General features: G+C 38.3%; 1 protein-coding gene across 1 annotated transcript; it reads right to left on the bottom strand.

Annotated features, from left to right (window-relative positions):
* Positions 1-6,807: 6,807 nt before the first annotated feature.
* On the bottom strand, positions 6,808-22,991 carry LOC139744064 (outer dynein arm-docking complex subunit 4-like). The gene is made up of 11 exons (XM_071654519.1): positions 22,790-22,991; positions 19,661-19,792; positions 18,823-18,976; positions 18,085-18,146; positions 16,984-17,164; positions 15,280-15,501; positions 14,477-14,684; positions 13,597-13,880; positions 11,860-12,096; positions 10,041-10,235; positions 6,808-6,938 (listed from the first exon to the last, which is right to left on the bottom strand). The coding sequence occupies exons 1-11, from the start codon at positions 22,910-22,912 to the stop codon at positions 6,808-6,810; spliced, it is 1,929 nt and encodes a 642-aa protein (XP_071510620.1). The 5' UTR covers positions 22,913-22,991.
* Positions 22,992-25,543: the final 2,552 nt, after the last annotated feature.

The following is a 25,543-nucleotide window of genomic DNA, read 5'->3' as shown; positions in this document are numbered from 1 at the left end:
TCATCGATACATGTATCTCTGCAACTGAGTACTTTTAGGAGTCATGAAATATATGAAAATAGAGTGGAAGAATGAGGGAATAAGGTTATGTAATTTTCAGAAAATTGTCATTCCCCTACTTTCGGATCCTTTTGTTGTAACAGGTGACATATGATTATGATACTGTGATGTACTTGTTTCAGTTGATTATTCAGCTCAAGTCAATTCAGGAAAAGTATTTATTCAGTAACAGCTCAGTATTATGGAAACATACTTAAGAAGTGACAATTTTTTTTTTCGATGTGTAAATTGATCAAATATTGAAACATGTTAGAGATGTGCAGATGTTGTGTATTTTTTGTTTCTCTCTCTCTCTCTGCTGTACAAAAGCAACAAACTACCAGTGGAAAAAAAAGTGTTGTTTGTAATATGTATTGATTATTCAGTGCATTGACTTTGTTGTAGCCTACTGGGGTGATTGCCAGTTCTACAGCGTAATGTCACTTTAATATGAAAATGATGATACATGTCAGCAAAAGATAAGCAGCTGTCACAGATATGCAATATTTGCAGCTGTAGCCTCCGCTCATGCAATTGTAAAGTAAGTCATAGTTTATTTTCTATGGTGCATTTCCTTGATAAAGTCTTGTAAAGATGATTGTGACTTTTACGGGGTGCTTTTTGCTTGAAGGTACATGCCTACATCAATATCTTTGCAGTCTGAACATGCAGAGAGGCCAGTGAAAACTGAACACGCCAGTGACATTTCAGTATGAGTATCAAACATTTTATTGAATGGACGGTCATATAATAGATTTATACAGTAAGAAAGAGACTAGATACAATGAGATACACTTACAGTGTAAATACAAGGCAACTTCATTTCTTAACACCCGGGAGGGACAACACAAATGTGAAATGAAAATGAATGTCAGAGTATGAAAATCATCTGGAAACTTTTTGAACATCCCTTCTGAAGTAGACTTTACATAACAAAATCATCAAAGGCTTGAACACTCTTTTGCTCAGTATCAAACTGTGAAATATACTTGGACTCTGAGGATCAAGTCCGTAAAGTATAATTTTTGCTGTGCTTCAAGAATTGATACCAGTTGGCTTTAGCATCATACATTGTACTACTGTATCAAAATTTATGATCTCTGGCAGAGCCATAAGACAGAGATTAAATTGAAATTTGTCTGGTTACTGTGTCTAATCAGTATCCAACATTTTGTGTGTTATTATTGTATTCTTCTTTTGATTTTACTTTGTTAGGTGTGAGTATAAACAGTTGAAAGATTTAAGTCTAATGATGCACAATTCCATTTTACATATACTTGGTTACACCCCGACTGTTAGCCTGATGAGAACAGGATGATTTTGCTACAGCACACATTTCCCATAGACACTTGCCCGAGTATTCTCGGGACTAGTTCTCAGCAGGTTAAGGCTGTGTACTGGGGCTTTATTTGTGAGAGGTACAGTCAAACACAAGCCAGTGGTGTCTTTTGAAGAATGGTCAAAGTTCATCTGATGCAATACTACATATGCCATATACATATTTGCAAGGGTTAATTGTTTTGGAAAAGTTAGCGAGTTGGGTGTTATTCTCGAATTGAAGAGCACACTAGGATTTCCCTCTATTTCTAATCTCAATGCGATATGCATTTGTAGAATTCTCAGTCCACTGCTGTACTCCTCGACTGCAAATTAAACCACTCATGAAATTGCAGGAAGTCTCAATTTACGAGAAATTAGACTTGATATTAAATATTATGCCGTATACAGTTTTTAACATGATACAGTATGTACACCTGAGTGAAATATCAAATCAGGATACAGTTTAAAGCTTTCACTAAACTTCAACTCATTTTTTAATGTGATATTTCAGGGGACGAGATGCATGAAATTGACCAATATGTTGTACGTGTACATTTATAATGTCATATTTCCAGGTTCCACAGAGTATATTCATCATCATTGTACTCCTTTCCTGGTCTGCAACAAGCACACCCTTTTATTTTCTTCCTTTTTAGTTGGATAATCTGTCCTTCTGTAGCCATATGCACTAAAATGGAGACTTTCCAGAAACTTAGTAATACAGTGGACTCTCATTGGATAAACAACGATACATGTATAACAATCTTTTATTTATAACAAAGTAATTCCTTTGCCCCTAAGTTTAATTTTTCGTTTTAATTTATCTTAATGTTTTTTGATTACCCTAACATAGCAAAGTTTTTATATAAAAGTGTACATGTACCAAGGTAATTTCATTGGAGTTCATGAAAGTCCACTGTAGTAGGATACACTGTATACACAGTGCTGACTTGTATCAAAGTGAATACCTTTTGGATAAAATTTTGCTGTGTACAAAAATTGTACAATCAACAGACTTTAAACAAAGTACAGAAGGCATCGATTATTCAAACCATAAGCATGATTTCATGTCGTATGTACAATTTTACAGTATTTACACACATTTCACGTTGAATAAACATTATTACGTATATTTCGACATTCCCATTTGTGACGTGTTCATTGTTGTTGCAGAGTCGTGTCCTAAACAAAACTCAAACATTTAAGACAACTTTTTGAAGTACGAGTGTTGTATACATCAAGGTGTGGAGGAAATTGAAGAGAGGAATGAATATTGCATAAACACACCGTAATCGGTAATGGGCTACAAGTTGTGATGTAACAGAAGAATGGCATGAAGGGTGCTGTGATTTATTTTCAACTTCACACTGACTGGTTTCCAAACTTTTTTTAAAAGTTTCAAACCGGAAGTATGGGATGTATGAGAAATGACAACAATAAATAGTTCTCATGCAAATTTACTATAAGTATCTGGAAAGTTTGAATAAAGACAGCTGGTTCGTATTATAATATAGTCCTGATGGGTTCAAGTATACCACAAAAACAGTAATTACATCGTACCATGTTGACTTTGTATCACATGAGACCTGCTATTCCACAATGCAGTGGTAGTTGCTCTAATAGCGTGAGTTACTACAATGAAGCATGGATTTAAAAAACAAAACTGTATTTTTGTGTAACATGGCCCAACACACTGAAGACTTTGTTTATTGTACTGCTTGAAAGAACCGTGGCAATTTAAACTGCAAAATGTAATACATACTATGTATATACAAGCTAACACAATTCGTCTGAGCTGGATCCTTCGAATAATTCCCAATGAATAATACTACTGCTTATGATAATAAAGGGTTATGTGATTTTGCAGAACGTGGACTTGCTAGTCAATTCCTGGCAAATGGATCTTCGTTTGCTGATGCGTAAAAAAAAAAGAAAGAAAGATAAAAAGAAACCAGCATGTTTTAAAATACACAATAAACTCATTGCATATCATCCAGAATACAGCAACCAGTCCATCCAGTACATTCCTTCATGCTTTCTACACCGGACCCGAAGCTACACCAGCATTCCCTGGTGTTCAAACTATTGATGTACAGCTGTAGATGATGTCGAGCACGGCAGAGTTTGGTCCAATATGTTCTTGTGACTGTATTATATTCCAACATTGTTTCCAATCGAAAATCTAGGGACTTGTCTGGCAAATGTTTGTGTAGTCTCTCTTGGGGTTTATTCCTCCTTCTCCTGCTTTTCTTCCTCAGGTGGTGTAATCTCTTCATCTTTCTCTATAAAAATAAGAGACGAAATTGGAAGAAAATTGATAGCAACATAAATACAGGAATAATGCCATGCATCAAACATTCATCAATAAAAGGTGTTTACTAATAATCAATCTTTTGTGACATGTAAAGAAATATATATGGACACTAATCCATACAATTAAATAATTTTAGATTTCTTGATGAGCAATCACATCTCGTCTAATCTCACCAACACACATCATAACTCTTTTGGTAATATTACGTTCATGTTAACAAACACTGTAAAAGAGCGTGCATGAATTAATTGTGAATGCTCTGGGCACATTGTATCACATTCCATGACAATTCTTATTTCTTTCCAAATGTCAGAGAGACCCTTTGCCAAATAGACTTTATCCAATGTCAGGTGAAATGCAGGTCAAAGGATACGTCTGCATATTGTATCACAATCATATGAAAAATCACAGTTTGCCCATCTTGAGGTCCACTTGTACGTGTAGCTAATGGTATATAGCAGACAGTTAATTTTTCTAATCATTGCATGAACCGCATGAGATACATGTATAATCAATGTATCCTGCAATTAAGGCGACAACAGACATACAAAATTACTGTACACATATTAAGTAGTGTATATTATACACTTTTAAAGCATGTTTTATGGCATCCGTGACTTGCATGCTTTGTGAGAAATAATAGCAACAGTTACTCCATTGTACACTTTGCAACTTTCTCAACAATGGATGAAATATCCAAGGAATTGCAGGCAATGTGTTTCTTTCTTGTTAGGTCTGTATGTTACCGTCTCTCACATAGCACAGGGTCAATGGCAAAAGTCATTTGCATCACTTAAAAAAGCATTAACTTGTGCACTACCCCAATGTAAGTAGTCAATTTAGCAGCAATATTTGACACTATCACACCACGCTGATGGCGTCATTTGCATTATTAGTTTCTTTGCCCAGGGAAAAAAAAAGAGAAAAAGATGACAAGCTTTCACTGCACTTACTTATTGAAACTTTATCTGAAATTCAATTGTTATGTCTGCATTATGGATTGCTAATTTACCAGGGGGGGTGTTTCATAAAGCTGTTCTTAAAGTTATGAACGACTTAAGAATGACTGGAACACGTTCTGATGTGCTATACTTATCAAAATTTCAATAATTCAGCACAAGAACTGACCACCAGTCCTTCTTAAGTCATTCGTACCTTTAAGAACAACTTTATGAAACACCCCCCAGGCCAGCCCAAACCAATTCTGTGCTGCCGTGGATAACATTTGTTGAAAAAGTATCATAAAGACTCTGAATACTGTACGAGCTGAAATTTTTGCGTACAGATATTCTCGCGAATTGCTACTTGGAGGACATTTTCGCGGTTGCGAGGGTCTAACTGAACTTAGCTATTCGCGCGTTGTTATTTTCGGCGGGTTGTTATTTTCGTGGTTCAAAGGCGATTCGAAAAATTCGCGAAAATAAAACCACTGCGACAATTTCAGCTCGTACGGTATATGAGTGATTTATTCTACTTCTTTATGATACAGGCAAAAAAAAAAAAGTTGTCTTCATGTGTAACTCTACGTTACACAGGTAAGATGGTACTGAATGAGAGGTGTCATTACATTGTAAGCAGATACAAAATGTGCTATTCAAAAACACACAAAATGTATTATGCACTGAGCTTTCAAATATTTTTCTGTTGAAAAAAAACAATGATATGCTAATTTTAGGCTTGTGACACACACGCACAGTTTGCACAAGCACGATGATGGTTGACAGGGGAATATCAAGACAATTGGACCAACATACGTGATGGAGATGCAACTCATGCAGATCTGATCTAAGAACAACCTAAGCCTTCACAAGTGAATGGCTAGATAACAGCATCAGAGACTCCAACCCAAAGCACCTTCTGATCTGGAGATTCTCCCGCCTGAAACCCCTAGCAAACGGGAGACTCCAAGTTGATGTGTGCGAAGCGCGAAATTCCTAGGGTTGTAGATGCTCTCTGGTGCTATCTAAGGCTTATTTTTTCAACATACAATAGCAATAAGTAAAAAATCCTTTCCAACGGGAGACACAGAGCCAGGGCGGGAGAAATTAAATCTCAAACGGGAGAACGGGAGATTTTGCAAAAATGGGTTTTCGGCGGGAGATCTCCCGTCGAAAACGGTAGAGTTGGAGTCTCTGCAGCATATAGGACTACATTGTATGCTAGTACGGGTACTCCTTTGAAGATACACTGAAATGGTAAATCCTTTAAGGAAGGACATACATACATTGTACAGTGTATCAATACCCACAGGACTTCATTCCCTTTCATGCTGTATCTCAAATTTCTTTAACAACCACAAAGCTCAGAGAAAAGGGGAAAGAGACAGACAGACAGACAGACAGACAGACAGACAGACAGACAGGGGGAGAAAAAGATGGAAAGAGGGAAAGGGACTACGTAGAACAAGGAATCTCCATTATGTACCTGGCACAGAAAAAAAAATTGTATGTCGACCTTGACAAACACTAACAACAAATTAGAGATTTGAAGTAGTAGTCTCAAGGTCCAGCATTTTCTCAGCACATTCTGATAAACGTGAAGAATGACCCATTTTGGGTTCTCACTTGCGATGTACCGTCTTTTCACTGACAATGTTTCTGCTTGTCTACAAAGGCATCATCATTCACAATTCTGTGTGATCGCACTTCAGTTCACTCATACTGGCATCTACTGTTGACATTTGATTTTTGATGAGAAAAACAACAAAGGTGCATCTGTCAGCTGAATGCCAGCTGAATGCCAGTTGAATGCAGAGTCATGCGTGTATAGCCATTTCGACCGTCGCAAACTAAATTTGAGGAAAATTTTCCTACATTGCACGTCTGTGAAATAGTGGAAAGATAGAAGCTACAAGTAAGAACAAGGAAATCCATCTTCGCTTCCCTACCCCCTTAAAAAAGGAAAAAAAGAAGAAGAAAAAAAAAACTCCCCACCCCACCCCCTTAAAACTGGAAGTATCATAGAAAATGTGTGTGTTTCAGCAAAGACTCATAAGCTTACTTATAGAACACACTCTCATGTCCCTACCCCATTCCTGTTCCCTACACCTTACATACAAAATTTTGTTGTTGTTGTTGTTGTTAACCCTCCTTGCTAACTTCCAGCGTGAGAAATCTTTCACCTCTTTGGCGTAACTATTTGCCATCCTTCTTGGACTCGTCATCAGAGCTGCTACTGCCGCTCTTCTTTCGGCTGCGGTGGGACGAACGGCTGCTGCTCCTGCTACTGGCCTTGGACTTGGACGACCTACTACTGCTGCGAGAGTCTGCGTGATTGGCCAGCATTGGAATTTGCCAGTGAGTTTTGCTCAGTAATAAAGTGAACAAAAATACTGTCCTAAAGTGCCCTTAGTTCATTTCTTCCGTGCTTTGCTTCTCTTGTCAAAGATATTTTATATCAAAAGTGCACACTAAGAAGAAAAATAGGGCATTTTTTTTTCTTTTTTCTTTCTGAAAATGCATTGATGTCTTACGATTGGATATGCGTCTAAGTAATTAATCTGGAGGGTGTTTCATCAACGTTTGTCAGCGCTGACAATCACCATGATAGTAACAGTCAGTGACCAGAGCATCTCAGCCAATCAAAACCATGGATTTTGCTGAAATTGTCAGTGCTGACAACTTGTCAGTGCTGACAAATGTTGATGAAACACCCCCCAGAAGTGAGTAAATGTGTCAATGGCATATCTCCCCCCCCCCCCCCATTCCTGTTTTCTTCTTTGAATATTGAATGATATATAAAGTTGTTAAAAACTTGAAAAGCGTTTTGTAAAACCATGCATTACCTTATTGTGGAAGGAAAATTTTGTTTTTACTTCTTTGCCACCTGATTAAGTTTAACAGTCTTCTGATTCATTTTTAACCAAAAATCAATATTTTGATAAAGAAATTAAATGATAAGATATTGAAATATTGAACACTAGTACTGTATGACATTTCTTGTTATTCTTCAGAATAAGTTATGTATACAATAATGAAAAAAAAATAGAGCAGCCAAAAAAACAAAAACAAAACTGCACCAACTGCAACTTTTACAAACTGTGACATTTTAGAGATTTGATATAGCTGTGAAAAAGGAAATTAGTTTCCACACAACCCACATGTGATGACAGGTTATGGTTATGTCATGAAAAAAAAAAATCTGAACCTGGATCAATGCATTTTGAAACTATAAACTTCTGACATTTTTTTTTCTAGGAGTATGTGGGATATACGTGTAATAAACAGTGACAGGCAGAATCTAAAAATGTGTTTACTTCTAAAGAATAATCTTCCATAAAAAACATAGTTTGACTTGAGGTTGTTGAAGGCAAATGACCCTTGTGTGGGAACACAAGTCATATCAAAGCATATTGCATTGTATGCGTTTGAAGGTTTGAAATTTGTGAAATTTGCAGTAAGGACAGAAGAGTGATTAAAACACTCAAAAACTGGCTTGCAGAAATATCTCCTCTTCAAACGCTGGCTCTGATTTGTTAGCTCTATCTCCCATCTTAAGTATGGAGCAATCCCTTAAATATTAAAAAGATGCTTTGGTAATGGTATTGATTAACCAATTAAAAACAAAACAAAAAACAAAAACAAATATTCCACACATGCCTTAGAAGTTAATAGTCATAAAAGCTTAGTAGAGTTTTTCCAGAATTAATCTGCATGGGGGAAAAAAATCTCACGATCAACAATGAGGAGTGGGAATATAGTCACATGTCCAGTGATGGCAAAAAGAGTAATTATTGTATGTGGCATGTTCGTTTACTCAGGTTTGCTGACAGTGAGCTATGCTTACATCAGAACACTGTACATGTACTGAAGTTATGAGGGGAGATAAGTGCAGAGAATGCGAGTTGCAAAGGCAAGTAACACAGCACAAGTGTTGCATGTTTTAACTCGCTCAAAATAAGCAACCCAAGAATGGGTTACTTTTCAAATTAAAGTGTATGCAGCATAAACAGATCCAGATAATGTGCTGTGTGGGGAGCAATGAATAAACTGCACGTTTAGAAGGAGGTGCTTTGTATCTACACTTTAAAAAAAAAAGCACAGACATAGCTATTCTGTATGAAAATCGATTTTAGTCCTTTTTAATCATCCGGACAATGCATGAAGGTTCCTTGTCTTGAAAGTTATTTGTCTTATTCAAAGTCTACAGGATATCAATATAAATTTTGTGCATTTCTTAAATTGTCTGCTTCTCTTTTTTTTTTTTTTTTGGGGGGGGGGGAGGGAGGGTGAGAGGCTTTCAAATTGTGAAGATGAAAAAAGATGACGCATGTTCCTGGCCTGAAATGAAGCCAATCTCTCGTAATATACAATATGCCTAAATGTATATTAGACTAGAGCAAGACTAGTCAGCTTTACACAAACATTACATACAACGCTGAATGGTATTTTGAGGATGTGAAAATATCTACATTGTACCAGCACAAGGGATTAAAGCCAGTAGCAGGTCAACATGAAGCAATGATGGAAGAGGCGTGTTACTGTGCCATCACGATCCAACCAACAAGTGAATGTGAGTAGGAGTATGCAGTCATATGGTCAATTTAACTACAACATGTTGTGAAATAGCCATCATAAGCACTTGATTATTTCACCAGGCTGCACAGCGTGATGTACTACATTCGTGGAATTGTTATTTATCGTATGTAAAAACAAGGAATTCTCTATAGTATGCCTAATCAATAAAGTAAAGAGAACTTGGAGAGTAATTATACTAAGGTCACAGCACTCTCATTACACCTAGTAACTTTCAGCAACTTGATTCTCTTATGTGTCAAGTGACTTGAGTGGTATGATTCAGATAGCAGTAGTTAGGACAGGCATTAGGACCTTGAAAAACGTACAGGAGTTGTCACTAGTCCAACGAGAAATCACATACCAGTAATTTCATTCAAGCCTACTAGAATCCTCCAGGGCTGTTTTTGTTTTTGGTTTGTTTCTCTTGTGGGGGGAGGGGGAGGGGTTTTCTTGTGTCTCATGAGCTTCATAGTTTTAATATGAAAGACTCAATGTTTTGAAATAATTGAACAATCATTAGGTATTCAAAAGCATCCATTCAACCTATTCAAATCTGTAGAAAAATTCCATTTCATTTGAAGAACATTTAAAGAAGGAACGGTGACACAGGATTTCACAACGACGAAACACTTTGTAAAGTGCATCCCGACCTGGTGAAATAATGCGCTTGCAAAAGATTAAATACTGGAGGAATATCTTCACACAATGGAACAGGATGTCAGGAAAGGTAAGGAGAGCGGGTGGGAGATTGATGTCGAGATATATATGAAAAGCACCAATGATGTGATGAAGCAAGCACGAGGGTATATATAATGACACATTTAACATCCAGCCACACAAAGTGTCTTCACCATCAGCTTTTGCTTTCTCTTCCTTCCCCTCCTCCTTCTCCTCCTTCTGTTGTACGTCATCTTCCTTCTGCTGAGGAACCTCCGCCTCCTCAGGCTTCTCCTCCTCCTTCGCCTGACCAACATCCACCTCGGCATCGTTAGCCTCTTCCTCTTTTTGCTGACTGCTAATCTTTATTCCGCGATGGACGCGAGGTGCTTTTAGGAGGAATTTTATACATCATACTTGTATATTCCAAATGCACATGACTGAGCATTGTCAAAATCTCATTTGAAAATTATTCCCTTGGTTGACAGAAACAGTTAATCTGCATATGTACTGTAAAAGCAGAAATTTTTGCGGTGTTGAAATTTTGCCGCATTTTGTGCAACCAGAAACTAGCGCGAAAATAAAAGCACGCGAACATTTTTGCTCGCCATGTTCTGTAGTTGATGTCTTGATTCTGCAGAATTAAAAGCTCATGAAACTCATCTCACATGGCTGTGTGAAAAATTAGTTGCGCGAAAATATCCACTTTTACAGTACTAAAATGTTTAACTGATCTTAATGAAGTTTGCTGATCCCCAGCTCGAGACATATCAAGCTCGAGCTTGTCTCATTGAATTGCTCTGTCATGCTTCCAATCAGAGTGACGGAATGCAAAGTGCATCTATCAAAAGCTCTTTATCACTGAAAAAAAAAACACACACACCCACCAACAACATACAAATGTACAGCTCAAGACTTGACTCAAAATGCCAAAGATCACATTGGCTTATCTTTGCCCACTGAAATTTCAGTGTCGCCATCACTGGATGAGAGAACTACTACCGCTTGTGTTGTCACATTGTGTAGAACAATAAAAAGAAAATACTGAGAAAATTCAACATATTTTCGCTTTTCTCACATAAGATAAGAACACTTGACTTACCTCTTTCAGTAGGCAGGGGGAATAATACTACCCTTTGTACGTCAGTGACAAGTCAAGGAAATTTGCATTTTTTCAAAAAATTAAATTCCGTGAAATTCTCTTTATAATCTTTTTTTTTTATATCATTCTACGCATGGGACATCATACACTGTAGTAGTCTTCTCATCCAGTAGTGACTGCGCAGATGCTCTAAAAATTCATAACTTTTGAATGGATTGTCCGATTTTCCTCAAACTTTAACTGATGTGTAATACTAATATTGCTGCATTCATTCAATCTACATGTATATGAAGGTGGACTCATCCTCATTAACTCGTATATGGTGGAAACTTCAATTGTACATGTACATACAAATATACTTAGTAGTCTATTCTCACGAGGCTTTTTAATCTCACTGAATTCTACCTTCCTTCTTTTTCTCCACTTTACGTCAACACATTCTTTCCTCTCAACACAAGATACAACAACCTTCACCTTTTTTATTTCATCTTTCTCTCTGTCTTGTGAAGCCCTTTTCCCCAAAAGATAACCAGTAAAGGTGTGGTATTGACCCTGATTCCCCTCTCCCCCCCCCCACCCCCCCCCCCCCCCCAAAAAAAAAAAAGAAGATTGAAAGATTTTTAAGAATGCACTGGACAGAAATCAGGGCCCCATTTCATAAAAGATGTTAGAATATTAAGTTTTGATAGAAAAGCAAGTTCTCGCAGCAACAGCCAATCAGGAAGCTGGATTTTTGTCGTTACCATGACATTTGTCACTCCAGCAGCAAGTGTTACAATCATAGAAACTTTTATCATGAAACGGGGCCCTATGGATCCCTGTCCGTATGATGCATGTTACTTCACCCAAGATAGGTCCACATTCCACATGAACAATTTCACACTGGCACCAACTCTACCCCAATGACTCACCTTCCTCTTCTTTCTGTTCCTCCTTCTTCTCCTCCTCCTCCTTCTTCTGTCCATCCTGCTCCTCCGGTAGGACATCTCCCTCTGCCTCCTTCTCCTGCAGCCCCTGGACGATCTTCTCGTTGAGGTCTTCCAGGGCCTTGGAGATGGCCTTCTGGGCCGGCTCGTCCCCTTGGACCTTGGCCATCTCAAGGGCACGCTCGAAGGACTCGATAGCCTCCTGGAGATCACCCAACTTGACTGAAATGGGGTGAAAAAAAAAAGGTCAGGGGTCAAACAATCAAATTTGTCCAGTACTTGAGATTGATTAATTAATTGGTTTAAATGATGGCACACATGAAAAACAAAAATGTGACAGTGCACCTCAAAACGAACATAAAGTCGCACACACTGATTTTGCGTGAGAACTGAAAATAAGTGAAATGGGTCAACCTAGCCGAACTTGACTTTTTCATATTTTCTGAAAGAGCGGGTCTTCTTTTACATTATGCTAAAATTTGGTATCATAAAACGGGCAGGAAAGTGTGTTTTTTAGCAGTTTATGTCGATCATTATTGGTAGAATAGTGTGATTAGGTGTGTCTTTAGAATTCCTTTTTCATTTCTGAAAAACCTTGTCCACACTCTTCACTTTCAACTCTAATAACGTTTGAAAAGATAGTGTTACTGCTTTGAAAGTTAGCATTAATTATGGACAGAATGTGTTAATGAGGCATGCTTAATTTCAGTTTAATCTGATAATCCCTTCATTGTTGTTACTCTGGTGGTTTACTTCCTGTTTTTTGTCCCATTCATCGCACAGCCAGCACGGTTTGGTAAAGATTAAGCGCTTGAATAGACACTGTACTTCAGAGCCTCTTTTCTCAGTTCACACTTTTCCTGAGTTTGTGCTTTCTTTCCAATATTTAGATAGGTTAGGAGAGTCCATTTGATTTGAGTTATACATCATTTTAAAGCTTAAAGTCTGCTCTTTCAGAATATGGTCTTAACTAAAAATTCATGTCTGGCGACTTTTTGTTTGTTTTGAGGGGCAGGGTCACAAATAGTTTACATTACTCTTAAAAAAGGCAGGATTTCACAGATTTATAAGAAGACTTTGAGATAGCACATGCCCAAAATGCATTTTCAATAATATCCATCAAATAAGGGTATTAAAATGCAAGTATCATAAACACCATGATACCGACCAGATAAATCATGATGTATATTGTATGTATGTATAATACACAATTATTTTTGGATTTTCTTTTACGGCAAGTAAAATTTATGTTCAGGCAAGTGTTCTGCAACAATTTGAAAATCTGCTTGCCTGACCAGGCAAGTGGTAAAAAAAAAGTTATGTAGCACCCTGCTAGCATATCAGTTTCATATTAAATGCATTCTGCCTATCAGCATATTCTACCTAAGCATTACGTTCTCTCTCATTTTTAATGATACAAATGTACCCATTGATTTTGCTTCTTTGGTTTTTCCTGACTTCCTGGACATGAAAACATATCAGGTTCAGCCTTTCAATATAGTCTCTCTTCATAAAGTTTGTATTTTGTAAATCATCCACACCCCTCCCAAATAAAAAAAACACTCATAGTAGCTTGTAAAACATAGTGTAATCATGTATTTCCATGCATTCTGATCGACCATCAGAGTATAATCATAATGCATATCAATATAGTGTCATGGAAAGTGCATCCATGAAGTGAAAGCATTATGAGAAAGAATGACATCATCAGAAGAACGGTACCTTCTGATTGGGCGATGAGCACACTGGCATTGAGCTGCCACACATCGTCCCCGGCTTCCTGGGCTGCCTGGAGACTCTTCTGGCCACAGTCCCTGGCCTCCTGGTAGTCGCCCAGCTCCAGATGGCAGCGGCCGATCTCGTGGTACAGCCAGGTGCCCTCCAGCGCCGACTTGACCAGCGGTAGCTTCTCTGACCAGTGCGCCACTGCCGCGTCAAACTTGCCGATGCGGGCGTACACGCGACCCAGGTTATCCAATGCCCGCGACCTGCCTTCCTCATTATCGCTTTTATTGGGAAAATAGATAAAATAGAAACTTCCAAATCAAAAATGAAGTTGAGGCTCTATCGTTGCTGTAAGCCAATCTAAGATAAATGATTGGACAGTCCTTCAACCTCATACATTGTGCTATTCTTATATTTAACCTGCAAAACAGAAGTATAACATCAATTCATTTTTTTAAATGTAATTACACACATGTAAAACATAGTATCAACAGAAAGACACAATAATGACATTGCCATTAGCGTTGTCAAGAATATCAATATTTGAAATACAGAAACCATGTCAAGGTCCTTGCACAGTTGGTACACCACGAACATTCAGTCTGTGCAACTTAATCATTAAATGACATGGGGACCTGGAACCAGCACATTGCAGTTCAAGCTGGATGTCAAGTTTTCAGTTATTCCCTTTTTCAGAATGAATTCAGCTTTACATTCAGAATTTCTGACTACTCGAATTGTTCTTTGTAGCAATAAAATGAACCTGGTGAATGAGCAAAACTACACATGAAAATAAAGGAAAAGAGAAGAAGAATTCATGAAAAACACGTTGATTGTTTCCTTAATCTCTTTTTTTCTTTCTGTTGCAGAAACTCACTTGTCCTTGGAGATGTCCAGGTCCCGTTGGTGGTTCTGCTGAGCATCCGGCATCTTGCCCATGTCGAGGTATGCGTTGCCGATGCAGCTGTGCAAGTTGGCAATGAACTCCTGTTTCTCTGGCACGTCGTCCTGCGACCAGCCCTCCACATTCCTTAGGACCTTCTGGGCCTGCCGTAGAGCATCACGTGGTCTGCCGTCAGCCAGGGCTGGATATGGAAGGTATCAAGATGAGGCAATTATCATCCTATGCTATCAACTGGCCCTTTTTTTTTTTCTTCTTTTAAAAAAATAAATAAGTCATACACAAAGAATATCTATGTGTCTTGAGTGCGTGCTACAGTTTTAAGATACTATGCATAGTTTGGAGAGCTGATGCATAATCTAATTTTGATATGAATTGTGTGTTGTTGTTTTTTTTCAAAGTGACTAGAAGTAGTTCCACACTGATGATCAAACAAATTTAATGGGTAGTAAGTCTGTAACCCCTTCATAGGCTTCCAAACAAAGTTCCTCCCTGTGCAGCTTTGAAAATATAACTATCCTTACATTGTCATCTAGTAATAAAATCATCTTTATCATCATCATCCTCCTCCTCCTCCTCATGAACGTCATGAATAATCCTATAATCATCATCATCATCATCATCATCATCATCATCATCGTCACTATCATGATCAACATTGTGATCATCGTCATCACCATAATAACCACTATTATCATCACCACCACCACCACCACCACCATCATCATCACCATCACCGTCACCATCCCCATCACCATCACCACAGTAAGTCTCCTTACCTGCATCAATGTCTTCTAGGTTCTTGAGGATGTACTTGGCAGGATCGGCTGGTTTCTGTTTGTTCTTCTCCCTTGCCCCCTTCGCCTCCTCCTTCTCCCTCTTACGGGCGTACATCGGCTTCTGTTGCCGCCAGAACTCTGTCCTCGTGTCGAGATACTGCAGGCCCTCGTTCACGAGGTCGTAGATTCGGTTTCCGCTGTCTGTGTCAGCTCTCGTTAAGTCTGACAAGGAAAATGTATGCATACATTGTTAGACTCATTACGCAAGCAACAACCGCTGTTGCTATTGCAGAAGCTATACAAATATATGCAGCTCTGTGAAAGTGTCTGGAAGGAATTAATTGGTTTTTTTTAAGCTACTGAGAAACTATACTTTGTGATACATGCTGAGTAGTGACTGATTGCTTGCATGTGACTGAAAATGCACAGAAAATACAGTGGGCAAATATGAGAGAGACAGGTATACTGTACAGCAAAATACTTTTGTGGCATGAAATATTTGTGAGGAGCTGACAGCTTTTTTCAAGGCATAAAATTTTTGTGAAATGCCTCTGGCATTCAATGCATATAGAGTAGACAAGGACTTTTGCATGCATTATAACTTTGCAAATCTTGGCTCTTGAGAAATTAAAATTGATGCGAACATTCCTTATTTTACAGTACTCTAGTGTTTTTCTTCTGAAGGATTGTAAAAAGTAGTCACAAAAGATTTTGGATGACTAATGCCTATAGTTCATAGTACTATGGCTATCAACAATGCAGCTTTGATCAAGACGGATCCACAGGTTTCAGCCAAGATAATGTTGCATTAAGTTTACCTTATTACCATCTGAACGATTGTGCTTCTTCCATGTAATAATGATGCTAAGTTTTCACATCAGAATCAATCAAATGATTCACAACAGTTTTGCATTTATCCACATACACACTATAAAACATGAAGACATTCTGGAAGGACATGGTGTTAAACAAAACATTACAGACATTTTTAATCATGTTGCACAATTACCCGTACAATGTTAATCTGGGTGAAATGACACCACATAGGGTAGGAAAAGGAGATCTACCCTAATTATAGCTACATTTCGTCTGTTGAGAATGAGAAGGGCTTTAAGTCTTCTCGAACACTATGGGTTTTGTGGTCACTTAATGCCCTTATCATTCTCAACCGACGATTTATAATCTTAGAAACAAATCATGTCATGCCTTGTCATGCTAATCAACGGCTCAACATTACATTAGTAGTGGCTTGAAGGCCCGGGGCCACTGAAAATTGATGTTGGGCTACAAAATAAAAAGTTATCTTTTGATAGCCTGTATCAGGCAACAAAGATTCAAAACGGATTCTTATTTCCCGTATGTTGGGCCAAAGCATTTATTTTGGGGGGCACCAAAGCTTCAAATGTAAAATTTTAGTGGCCCAAACAGGACAATAAAATAAAATTTAGTGTCAAACCCTGTAATCAATCATATAATACAGTTGTCTTTACAACATTCATGGTTGTCAGTATATTAGATCACTATGGGCCATGTTGCCCAACTTCAGTGTATGCCAAAGTGGTTGTGTGTGTAAAGCACCTAATGACAGTCCGTAGCTAACATTCTAATCACAGAAATTTTCTTGGTGACCGACTGATGCACTTTAAGGAGCCTCAGGACTTCTGGTGGAAGTAACGGACATCGCTTTCTGCAGACTGCACTTACCGTCATCTCTGAGAAGCATGTCGAGGTATTCTTTGTCAGCATAGAGTTCACCCAGGAGCTGCTTGGCCGTCTTTTTCTCGGCGTCAGTCTGCTCCGGCTTGGTGGGCCGCTTCTTCTTGTTCTCTTGCTGCTTGGCCATGGGCTTGCTGTAGCCCATCCTGGCTGGCTTCTTGCTTTTGGCCTGGCAGAAATCAATCATGGGGACAGTGAGCACATTCAAGCATTCATCAGATATTAAGATATATACAACAAAATGTTAAAGGGAAGGTAAACCCAAAGAGCAATGTGGATTAAGTGAAAGCAGCAATGTTAATAGAACACATCGGTGAAAGTTTGAAGAAAATCGGACAATTGATGCAAAAGTTATGAATTTTTAAAGTTTTGGTGTTGGAACCGCTGGATGAGGAGACTACTAGAGGTTATGACGTATGAGTGGACAACAATATAAAGGAAATATAAAGAAAATTTCACAAAAAATCATTTTTCATGAAAATTACAAATTCCATCAACTTGATACTGACATATGTTAAGGGTAGCAATTATTTCCCCTGTTTTCTGACAGCGGTTAGTCAAGTGCTCTTTCATGATGCTAGAAAAGTGAATTTTTGTTGAATTTCCTTTATATGTTCTTAGTATTGTTGTCCACTCATATGTCATAACCTCTAGTAGTCTCCTCATCCAGCGGTTCCAACACCAAAACTTTAAAAATTCATAACTTTTGCATTGATTGTCCGATTTTCCTCAAACTTTCACTGATGTGCTTTGCTAATGTTGCTGCTTTCACTCAATCCACATTGCTCTTTGGGTTTGCATTCCCTTTAAATCAGTTCTATCTTTCAATTCTCTAACAGAATACTTGCCTAATGAAATAGTAACACAGTACCAGTAAGTAGAACGAGCGATAAAAAAATTGCGAAGAAATTGTGAAGTATTTTGATATTCATTCTTGATATCATGAACAACATAATGGCTTTGCAACTGATTGACAAATTGCCCTACATTTTATGAATTTAAACATAATGGCTATTATAGTTTTAGACTGTTAACTTCATCACAGTCTAAGTTCTATGTCTGAAACACACAAGATTAACTGACGCTTACCTCATCTTGTTTTGTGAAGAATGATAGATCTCCTTTGTTTTCTAGCTTGACTTTTGATGGACCTGGGAATAGATGGAAATAAAAAACAAAATTTGCATTACTCCTACTTGCCACAAAAACAATGCACAGTATGCTCTTCTCAAAAATTATTTCCTGTACCTGAAGTGGACATGATATAATGTTCCTTTGGAGCTAGTCAAACTCTTGCTGGGAGGTTGTGTGTTAAAATGCTTGATTCTTCAGATTTTTTGGTCACAATATATGCATATTTGCTGTAATCACCATATATATTTCATGGGGTTTTGTTTTCACGAATTTTACACAGTAGGCTGCTACACATTTGTGAATTAAATAATGCACAAAAGTATTGACTCTGATCCAGGTATGTAATTATCATGTGACATACGCATACAACCCTGTGCATTTTTCTGCTCATTGCTGTACTCAAGGATTGTGAATCTAACCATTCATATAATTGTTAGGATCTGAGTTTCAACTGGCTAAAAATTAGACTGGCTAATACTTAACACCATATACAGTAATGGAGAACATTTGATGATGAGATATGTAATAACAGGAGACAGATAGGAAGAATCTAACAATTATGAAATGTGAAAAGCATCTCAGTTGCCATGTTTCCTTGATAAGTATTGCCCACAACTTGGAAGAATAATCCATACAAAGTCAATCGCGATTACATCTTCTTCTGCTTGATTATCTACCACAGACTGCACTCACTTCCTATTGAGTTATCAATGGCTTCTTGTGCTTTCTGGATGCCGAGACGAAACTCTTGCAGCTCGGGTCTCAGCTTGTTTCCACGGTGATAGAAGACCAGGCCCATCTCAAAGTCGCCCATCTGGTAGAGGGCCTCTGCCTTGTGGTACAGACCCTGTCAAGTGACCAAGTTCAAATCAAAATTCAAATTTAAATATTTATATTCAGAGTTTTCTGCATTGAACCCTGTCATGTGACCAGATGGACAGATTATATTTAGATTTAGGTCTTGCTTGCAGTGCTTTCATTCGCTGGCACCGTGGCACCATGGCTATTTTCAAATATTTCATGTGAAGGATGAGCTGCTATTAATCATAGTCAGGGAAATAAGACGGAATCAACTTTGTAAATATTTGTCAAAGGTATCTTGCATTCAGTGCACATACAAAAAGTTTGCATAGATAGGTATACTACTTGCTGTATAAAGTAAAATGAAACTTCAATGGAATACAAATGAACTTATTCAGGTGCTGGAAACATGGTGTTCTCTATTAAGAATGACAAAATATAATCATAGCAATTTCTGTAGAGCACATCTACCTATTTGCGTTGATAGATGTGCTCACGAGTCATGAATTGTTAATTTGACACAAATGTAAGAAAAAAGTTTCATGTATTGTTCAATGAGATACAAATACAGTGTATGGCCACATCGACAGACATCATCCACGTTATGCCTTACGGCTCACATGCCTACAACTGTCCAACGTAGCAAGAATTTGTTTCATACAAAGACTAGACACGCTAAAAGCTGGTAATGGACTCTACATGTAAATGACAAAAGGCCATTATTGAATACCTTGATGTATTTTTCATCATCCTCCAGTGCTGCTTCAGCATCCTTGAGGGCTGCCTTGGAGTCACCAAGCTGGAGATGACACTTTGAGCGGGCCACCAGGCAATTCTTGTCTGTCGGTTCTATTTCCAGGGCCTGGTAACAGATGAAGAATACAATGAATAGAATTAGAAATTATAGAATAATGATAATGTAATGACCACATTGGCAATGACATATTTGACAATGAAGAAATGTGCTGCATGCCATTACTGGCATACATAATTATTATTTTTTGTTTGTTTGTTTGTTTTTTAACTGTCAACAAGATCTCACTGTGCTCTCTGCAGAATAGTCTCTTCCGTCGTTTTGGCACTGTGAAACAGATCGAGCTTATTTCTCCATTCCTACATTGGTTCCATTGTCATAATCAATCAGAAGATTTATAACTGACATTGCTTTTGTTTGTTTTTTCTATACTCACAAATTGTGCAAGCAACGTGCTTCTCTCAAGTAAGTACAGTAGTCAATTAAATATTCCATATTGAATGAAAACTGTAAAATTTGAAAATTTTGCACAAGTAATTTTTTTGCATTGGGCCAGAGGAGATCAATTTAGTGTGTTTTTAATCCTGCAGAAACAAGATATTTAGTAGTGGTACATATTGGCATGCTTATGCTAGTACCTGGTCAAGCGAAATGCGCAAAATTTCCACTTTTACAGTACCATGCCATTATACACACACACGTGCAAACACATGGTTTTACTGTTCTGGGTTAGTATGCGTCCAGGAAAACTGTCTAGCTAAGGACTGTACCAACACAATATTCAGCTGTTCTGCAGCAAAAATTGTCACGCATGTGTTCAAAGATATCATGCAGCAGCTGATGAAACCAATAGTCATGAAACATTACATGAAGGTAAAAACATCTACTCATATTTTCTTGGGCATACCCTAGAGAGTGACCAAGTTGTTATGATCTTAATATGTTCATAATTTCACAACTCAACACAACTAACACAACTAAGTAAAACCCATTGTATACTTCATTTGTCAAATGAAGGTACAGGGTCAGGGATAACATTTTAGCACTCTCTGTTCTAAAAAACTGGGAGGCACATCACGCAGCACTACAGGATTTAGTGACTGGCTTTCACAGGGGCAGCCATGTTGTTTACATACTAAGTTATAGCCCTCCATTGCCCGCCTGTAGTCCCTCTTTCTCATGTGGTCTTCTGCTTCTCCGATGTAGGATTGTAGGAGCTTCAGTTGCTCCTCCCGCTCTAGCGCTGGATCCACATATTCATCCATCATGGATACGATCAAATTCACACAGATTCCTCGTCAAATTGAGTATTTTCTCTGTAGAGCCCTTGGTCTGTGCACTTCCACATATACGGCTACTGCAGACAGCATGCATCCATTTTGTTTCACCATTGATTTGTACACAAGCCCCTTTGCCCTCACTCAAGTCCTAGCAACAGAGCCTCATGCATATTTATCAGATTATGGCAAACAGCTGTGCATATTCATGATGCGAAAAAGAATAGGGACTGTCATGCAGGGACGAACAACATCAATAGATTGAAGGATAATCTCTCCCTTCCTATAGTCTTCACTTTCACCTACCAGCCCACAGCCGTCTGTCATGGAAAGTCGTATTGATCATGATTATCGAGAGGTATTGATTTGAAGGACGGGTAGACTTTTAAAAAGGGGTGGGAGGGCAAGTGTGAGAATAACAAACCTTTAAAAACCACAGTGCCAAAATACAGCTGGGGTATGTCCTGTGCAACATATACTCTTTAAACTTTGTAGGGTGCAGCTCTCTCTAAAAACAGAAATCCATACACTTTATCACTGTGGAATTAGCTTCTGATGTCATTCATTTGTCAAATATGCCATGCACTCTCAGCTAAAAAGGTTCAAAGTCATCACCTTCTTTGTTTAAAGGAAGAGTGTAATTGAGTAAGTACTTGCTTATTTGTTTTGGTTTTCCATCAAAATGAATGTTAACCTTCAAGGTTGCCTAAGATATAATTTTGTAAAAAATGAATTCCAATAAAAATAGGGGTCCATCTCAAAACATGAAACAATGGATGGAATATGGGACCCTGAATATATACGCTGGGCAAACTTGCATCCAGAATGGAGAGCTCACACTCCAAGTACAAAAGGTCATCATCATCATCATCAGCAGCAGCAGCATCTCTGGCCTAGGTTGTGAAGCTATGGTCACAAAGGTTCGTACGTACGATGCGTTTGTACAAATGTCACTGTTGGTACGAATTCTGGAGTTCGTACGGCCTTTTTCCAAGTGAACTTTGAAGAGAGGGGTTCATATGAAATTGAAAAAAATTTTGAACAAGACCATCAACTAGGCTACAAACTTACAAACAGTCTACGAACTCGGGTTTTGTATGGCCTTCTTACACTTAGGAAGATCTTACGAAATTGTCTGAAAATCATTCTTGTGATGGCATTCGTAGCAGTTCTTAATGGTATTTGACCAAGCCATCACTATGCCATGTCAGTCTCTCAGGCGTCAGCACTTACATTGTAAGTGTGCATAAGCAAGAGTCTCTTATTCTTAGCAGATGTTTTCTGTAACAAGGTTCACACGATAAAGACTCCCTGGGCTGTCACCAAGCCTTTGCCAAAGCCCTGCGAACTTGTGACCAGTTGTGCATTGTGTGGAGGAAAACACGGCTTGACTTGCTGAGTGAATAGAATCTCCGTTAACCGCTATGGCGTTACTGGCGTTAGGCATGCCATTGGCATTGACAATGTCTGAGCTGACTAGGGTCCTATTTCTACTACAAAAATCATAATTTGTAGATCTGATTCAGTAAGATTTTGCCCTTGGCCTTAGCCCCATACCCATACTCTTATTCTAAATTGGCCGAAGGGTCTGCATTGATAATAATAATCAGGTTATAAAAATATCATTCTCAATGTAACGTTAGAAGAGCTGGTCAAAAAAGCTCATTTCAGAATTTAAAATTTTAAGAAATAAATCCGTTCACACCGGCTGCGCGGGATAACAGCCTTCAGGCAGTGATTGCGCAGAACCCAACCAGAACCAGAACCAGGCCTATACAGTGCCTTACAAATATGATTGATCATGTTATGTCAACACACACAGACTCACCGTGGAGTAACTCTGCAGGGCCTTCTTGTACTCTCCTTGCTTAAAAAGGACGTCCCCTTCCGCCATGTAGATGGCGAAAGATTCCCTGGAAAGCGCTTCATCATGTTCCTCACCTACAATCATCTTGGAAGAGGCCAAAACTTTTTTGGTGAAAGGGAAATAATATTGATTTTATTCGGCCCTTCGGTCCTCCTTACACCTTCGATCGAACTTCGCCCATTCATAACACACACATGGAGCAACTTCGCATTCACAATACACTACCCACTGCACTGACTGTGTGACACCTGTACGTTTACCCTAGCAACGTTAGTGGGCATGCGCAATGTCAGCACAGCGGAGAGAGCCGAGCCTAGCAAAACAAAAATAGGTAGGGCGCCATCTTGCGCCTCGAACATTATAGCTGAAGCTGCTGCTGTCACTGCTGACCCACCTGACTCATCTCTGGAATAATACACCTGTTTATCCACTTATTAAATCTCTTATATAGTAGAGGTCAGGACATGATTTTTTTTCTTTCTCCTTCACTGCTCTCCACCATAGCTTTCTTATCTCACACGTTCTCACACGTTCATGGTAATTATCGTGGAGATGCAATTAATTACTAGGAATATTAAATAATGAGGTACGAGATAACTATGTTAGGGGAAATGAGGCTCTGGGGCCTGTCTTCTAAAGACTTGTGATAGAAATCAATCACAAGTTTTGTGAGAGCTGCAATGCAAGTTGCGATTGATTTGGGGACTTGTGATTAATTTGAAGATTTTATAAGACGGGGCCCTGGATGTTATCATGGATTCGAACCTTCACACCGGTGCGTTTATTTTGGGACAAGACGTCAGCTGTACCCACTGTACTTCTCTAGCCCCAGAACTAGACGGAAGTAATTTATGTCAGGGAGGTGGAAGTGAGAATTTCCATTTCGCTGGTATAAGTGTTACCTGTCGGGCAATATCATGTTAAAGTGGCGCTTCTGAATTGTGTGAAGCCATACCAAAGAAGATGTTTTTGTTGTTGAATGAGGTTCCATAAAATCGGATCTAATAATGAGACAACAATAAAAAAATATTTCAGAATTTCACTGACTATGGCCAGCGGAACCGGAGGGGAGGCCGTGGGAGCTTGGGCCCCACTCTTTTCGTGCACCATACAAAGGAATACATAAGGTGCCAATAATTTGGCCCCCATTTTTTCTAACCCGGAAGTACGCAAGTGACATTAAAAAGAAATTGATAGATCTTGAATAGTGGTCGCGGTAAGGCTATGATTTTCCCCTAGAGACCTTCCTTTTCTTTTTTCTTTCCTTCTTTTTTTTTATTGTCAACTGAAGAAACACGAAAGTGGAGGTGGAGAGATGAGCTGAGGACTTTTTTTTTGCTTGTTAGCTCAACCCCGTAAGTGCCCCCCCCCCCCACTTTTAAAAATGCTCCACCGGCCCTGCTGATGTTTGATATGAAAGTGTTTTCACACACAAGCAATCCAATAGGTATTATGTGAAGTTTAAATGTGGTGATTGTATTTTAGTAATTATTGTTTTCACAAGTCTATGAAATATCAAAATAAAGTTAAGCAATGTTCTACTCAAACACATGCAAAAAATTTAAACAACTTTCTTCTTTTCTTTTTGTTTTACAGGAAATAAGAATACCAACTATCGTGCGTTGAACTGCATAATGATGTGGTTAAATTTAACTGATTTTATTGTTACAGATGTTACTTACCAAAACATTGTTTCAGATGTTACTTACCAAAACATTGTTTTGGAATTCATTTATAGTGCTCGAATTAAATGGGAAACTGAGTCGTGAGTTAGTCATTTCGTAGAAACTTAAATTACTTGCATACATAATGTGACTGTTTAGCAACCTCTTGATTGGGGGGGGGGGGGATTCGTGATACTTCAGAGTCTCAAAATACTGTCTCCTCATTATGATCGATTTTGATAAGGAAAAAACTTCAACGGGTCTCTTCTTTTTTCTTTAATTCTTGCGTATAGACGTCAACGTGAATCACTACAAAAAAGACAAAACTATATAGAGCACGACTAACAACAACGTTCTAAAAAGATTTGTTAAAGTGCTCTTTATTTTCGATCCTGTGTGATATAATACTTATACAATATCCTTCTCTTTTCTAAATGGAATCTTTAACAAAGATATTTGGGACTTACAGAAGAAAAATTTTTTTTGGCACTCCAGGGGGGGGGGGGGAACGGGGTTACGATGATGATGATGATGATGTCGATGATGATTATGATTATAATGTATCTTTCATTTGAACCCTTGTAGCATATATGTTGCGTAACCTCTTCGCATCCGAAGGATCTTTCTCTTTCTCCTTCTTTCTCTATTCATGAATATCCCATGTTCCGCAGTTCCTTGTTTAAAATAGTCAACATTATTTACCCGGTATCTTTTCTTTTTTTTAACTTAATGACTGAAGAAGGACGAGTGGAAAGTATTATGAAGTTCACTACAAGGAAAATCGGATTATTCGGCTCAAGGATTAAACACTGTTAGGCTAGACGTCATTAAGAAGGGACTCTTTTTTTTTCGTTACAAAGCAAAATAGAAGAGGAAAGAATGAAATAAACCCTTCAACTCATTTTATCATGAGTCATCTATTACATGCCTACATGACGAGGCCGAGGGAAAACGTCTTAATCTTGTACAAACTTCGTCGATCCTCCCTGATGCTTCATTAAATTGGGTAATTGGACACTTCATGACAGCGACAAGTCATAGAGATGAATAA

The sequence above is a fragment of the Diadema antillarum genome, unplaced genomic scaffold, assembly GCF_040938485.1.
Source record: "Diadema antillarum isolate AM-2024a unplaced genomic scaffold, OU_Dant_1.0 seq00001133_RagTag, whole genome shotgun sequence".
NCBI classification, from domain to species: Eukaryota; Metazoa; Echinodermata; class Echinoidea; order Diadematoida; family Diadematidae; genus Diadema; species Diadema antillarum.
Note: the sequence above shows the minus strand (reverse complement) of the source record. Positions and strands in the feature narration are given on the sequence as shown.

Coding starts and splice junctions, on each gene's coding strand:
- LOC139744064 (XM_071654519.1), bottom strand. CDS start 22,912: ATGATTGTAGGTGAGGAACATGATGAAGCGCTTTCCAGGGAATCTTTC. Junction 18,977..19,660: donor ATGATGAAAAATACATCAAG/GTATTCAATAAT, acceptor GTCACTTGACAG/GGTCTGTACCACAAGGCAGA. Junction 13,881..14,476: donor CTGGACATCTCCAAGGACAA/GTGAGTTTCTGC, acceptor TCCCAATAAAAG/CGATAATGAGGAAGGCAGGT.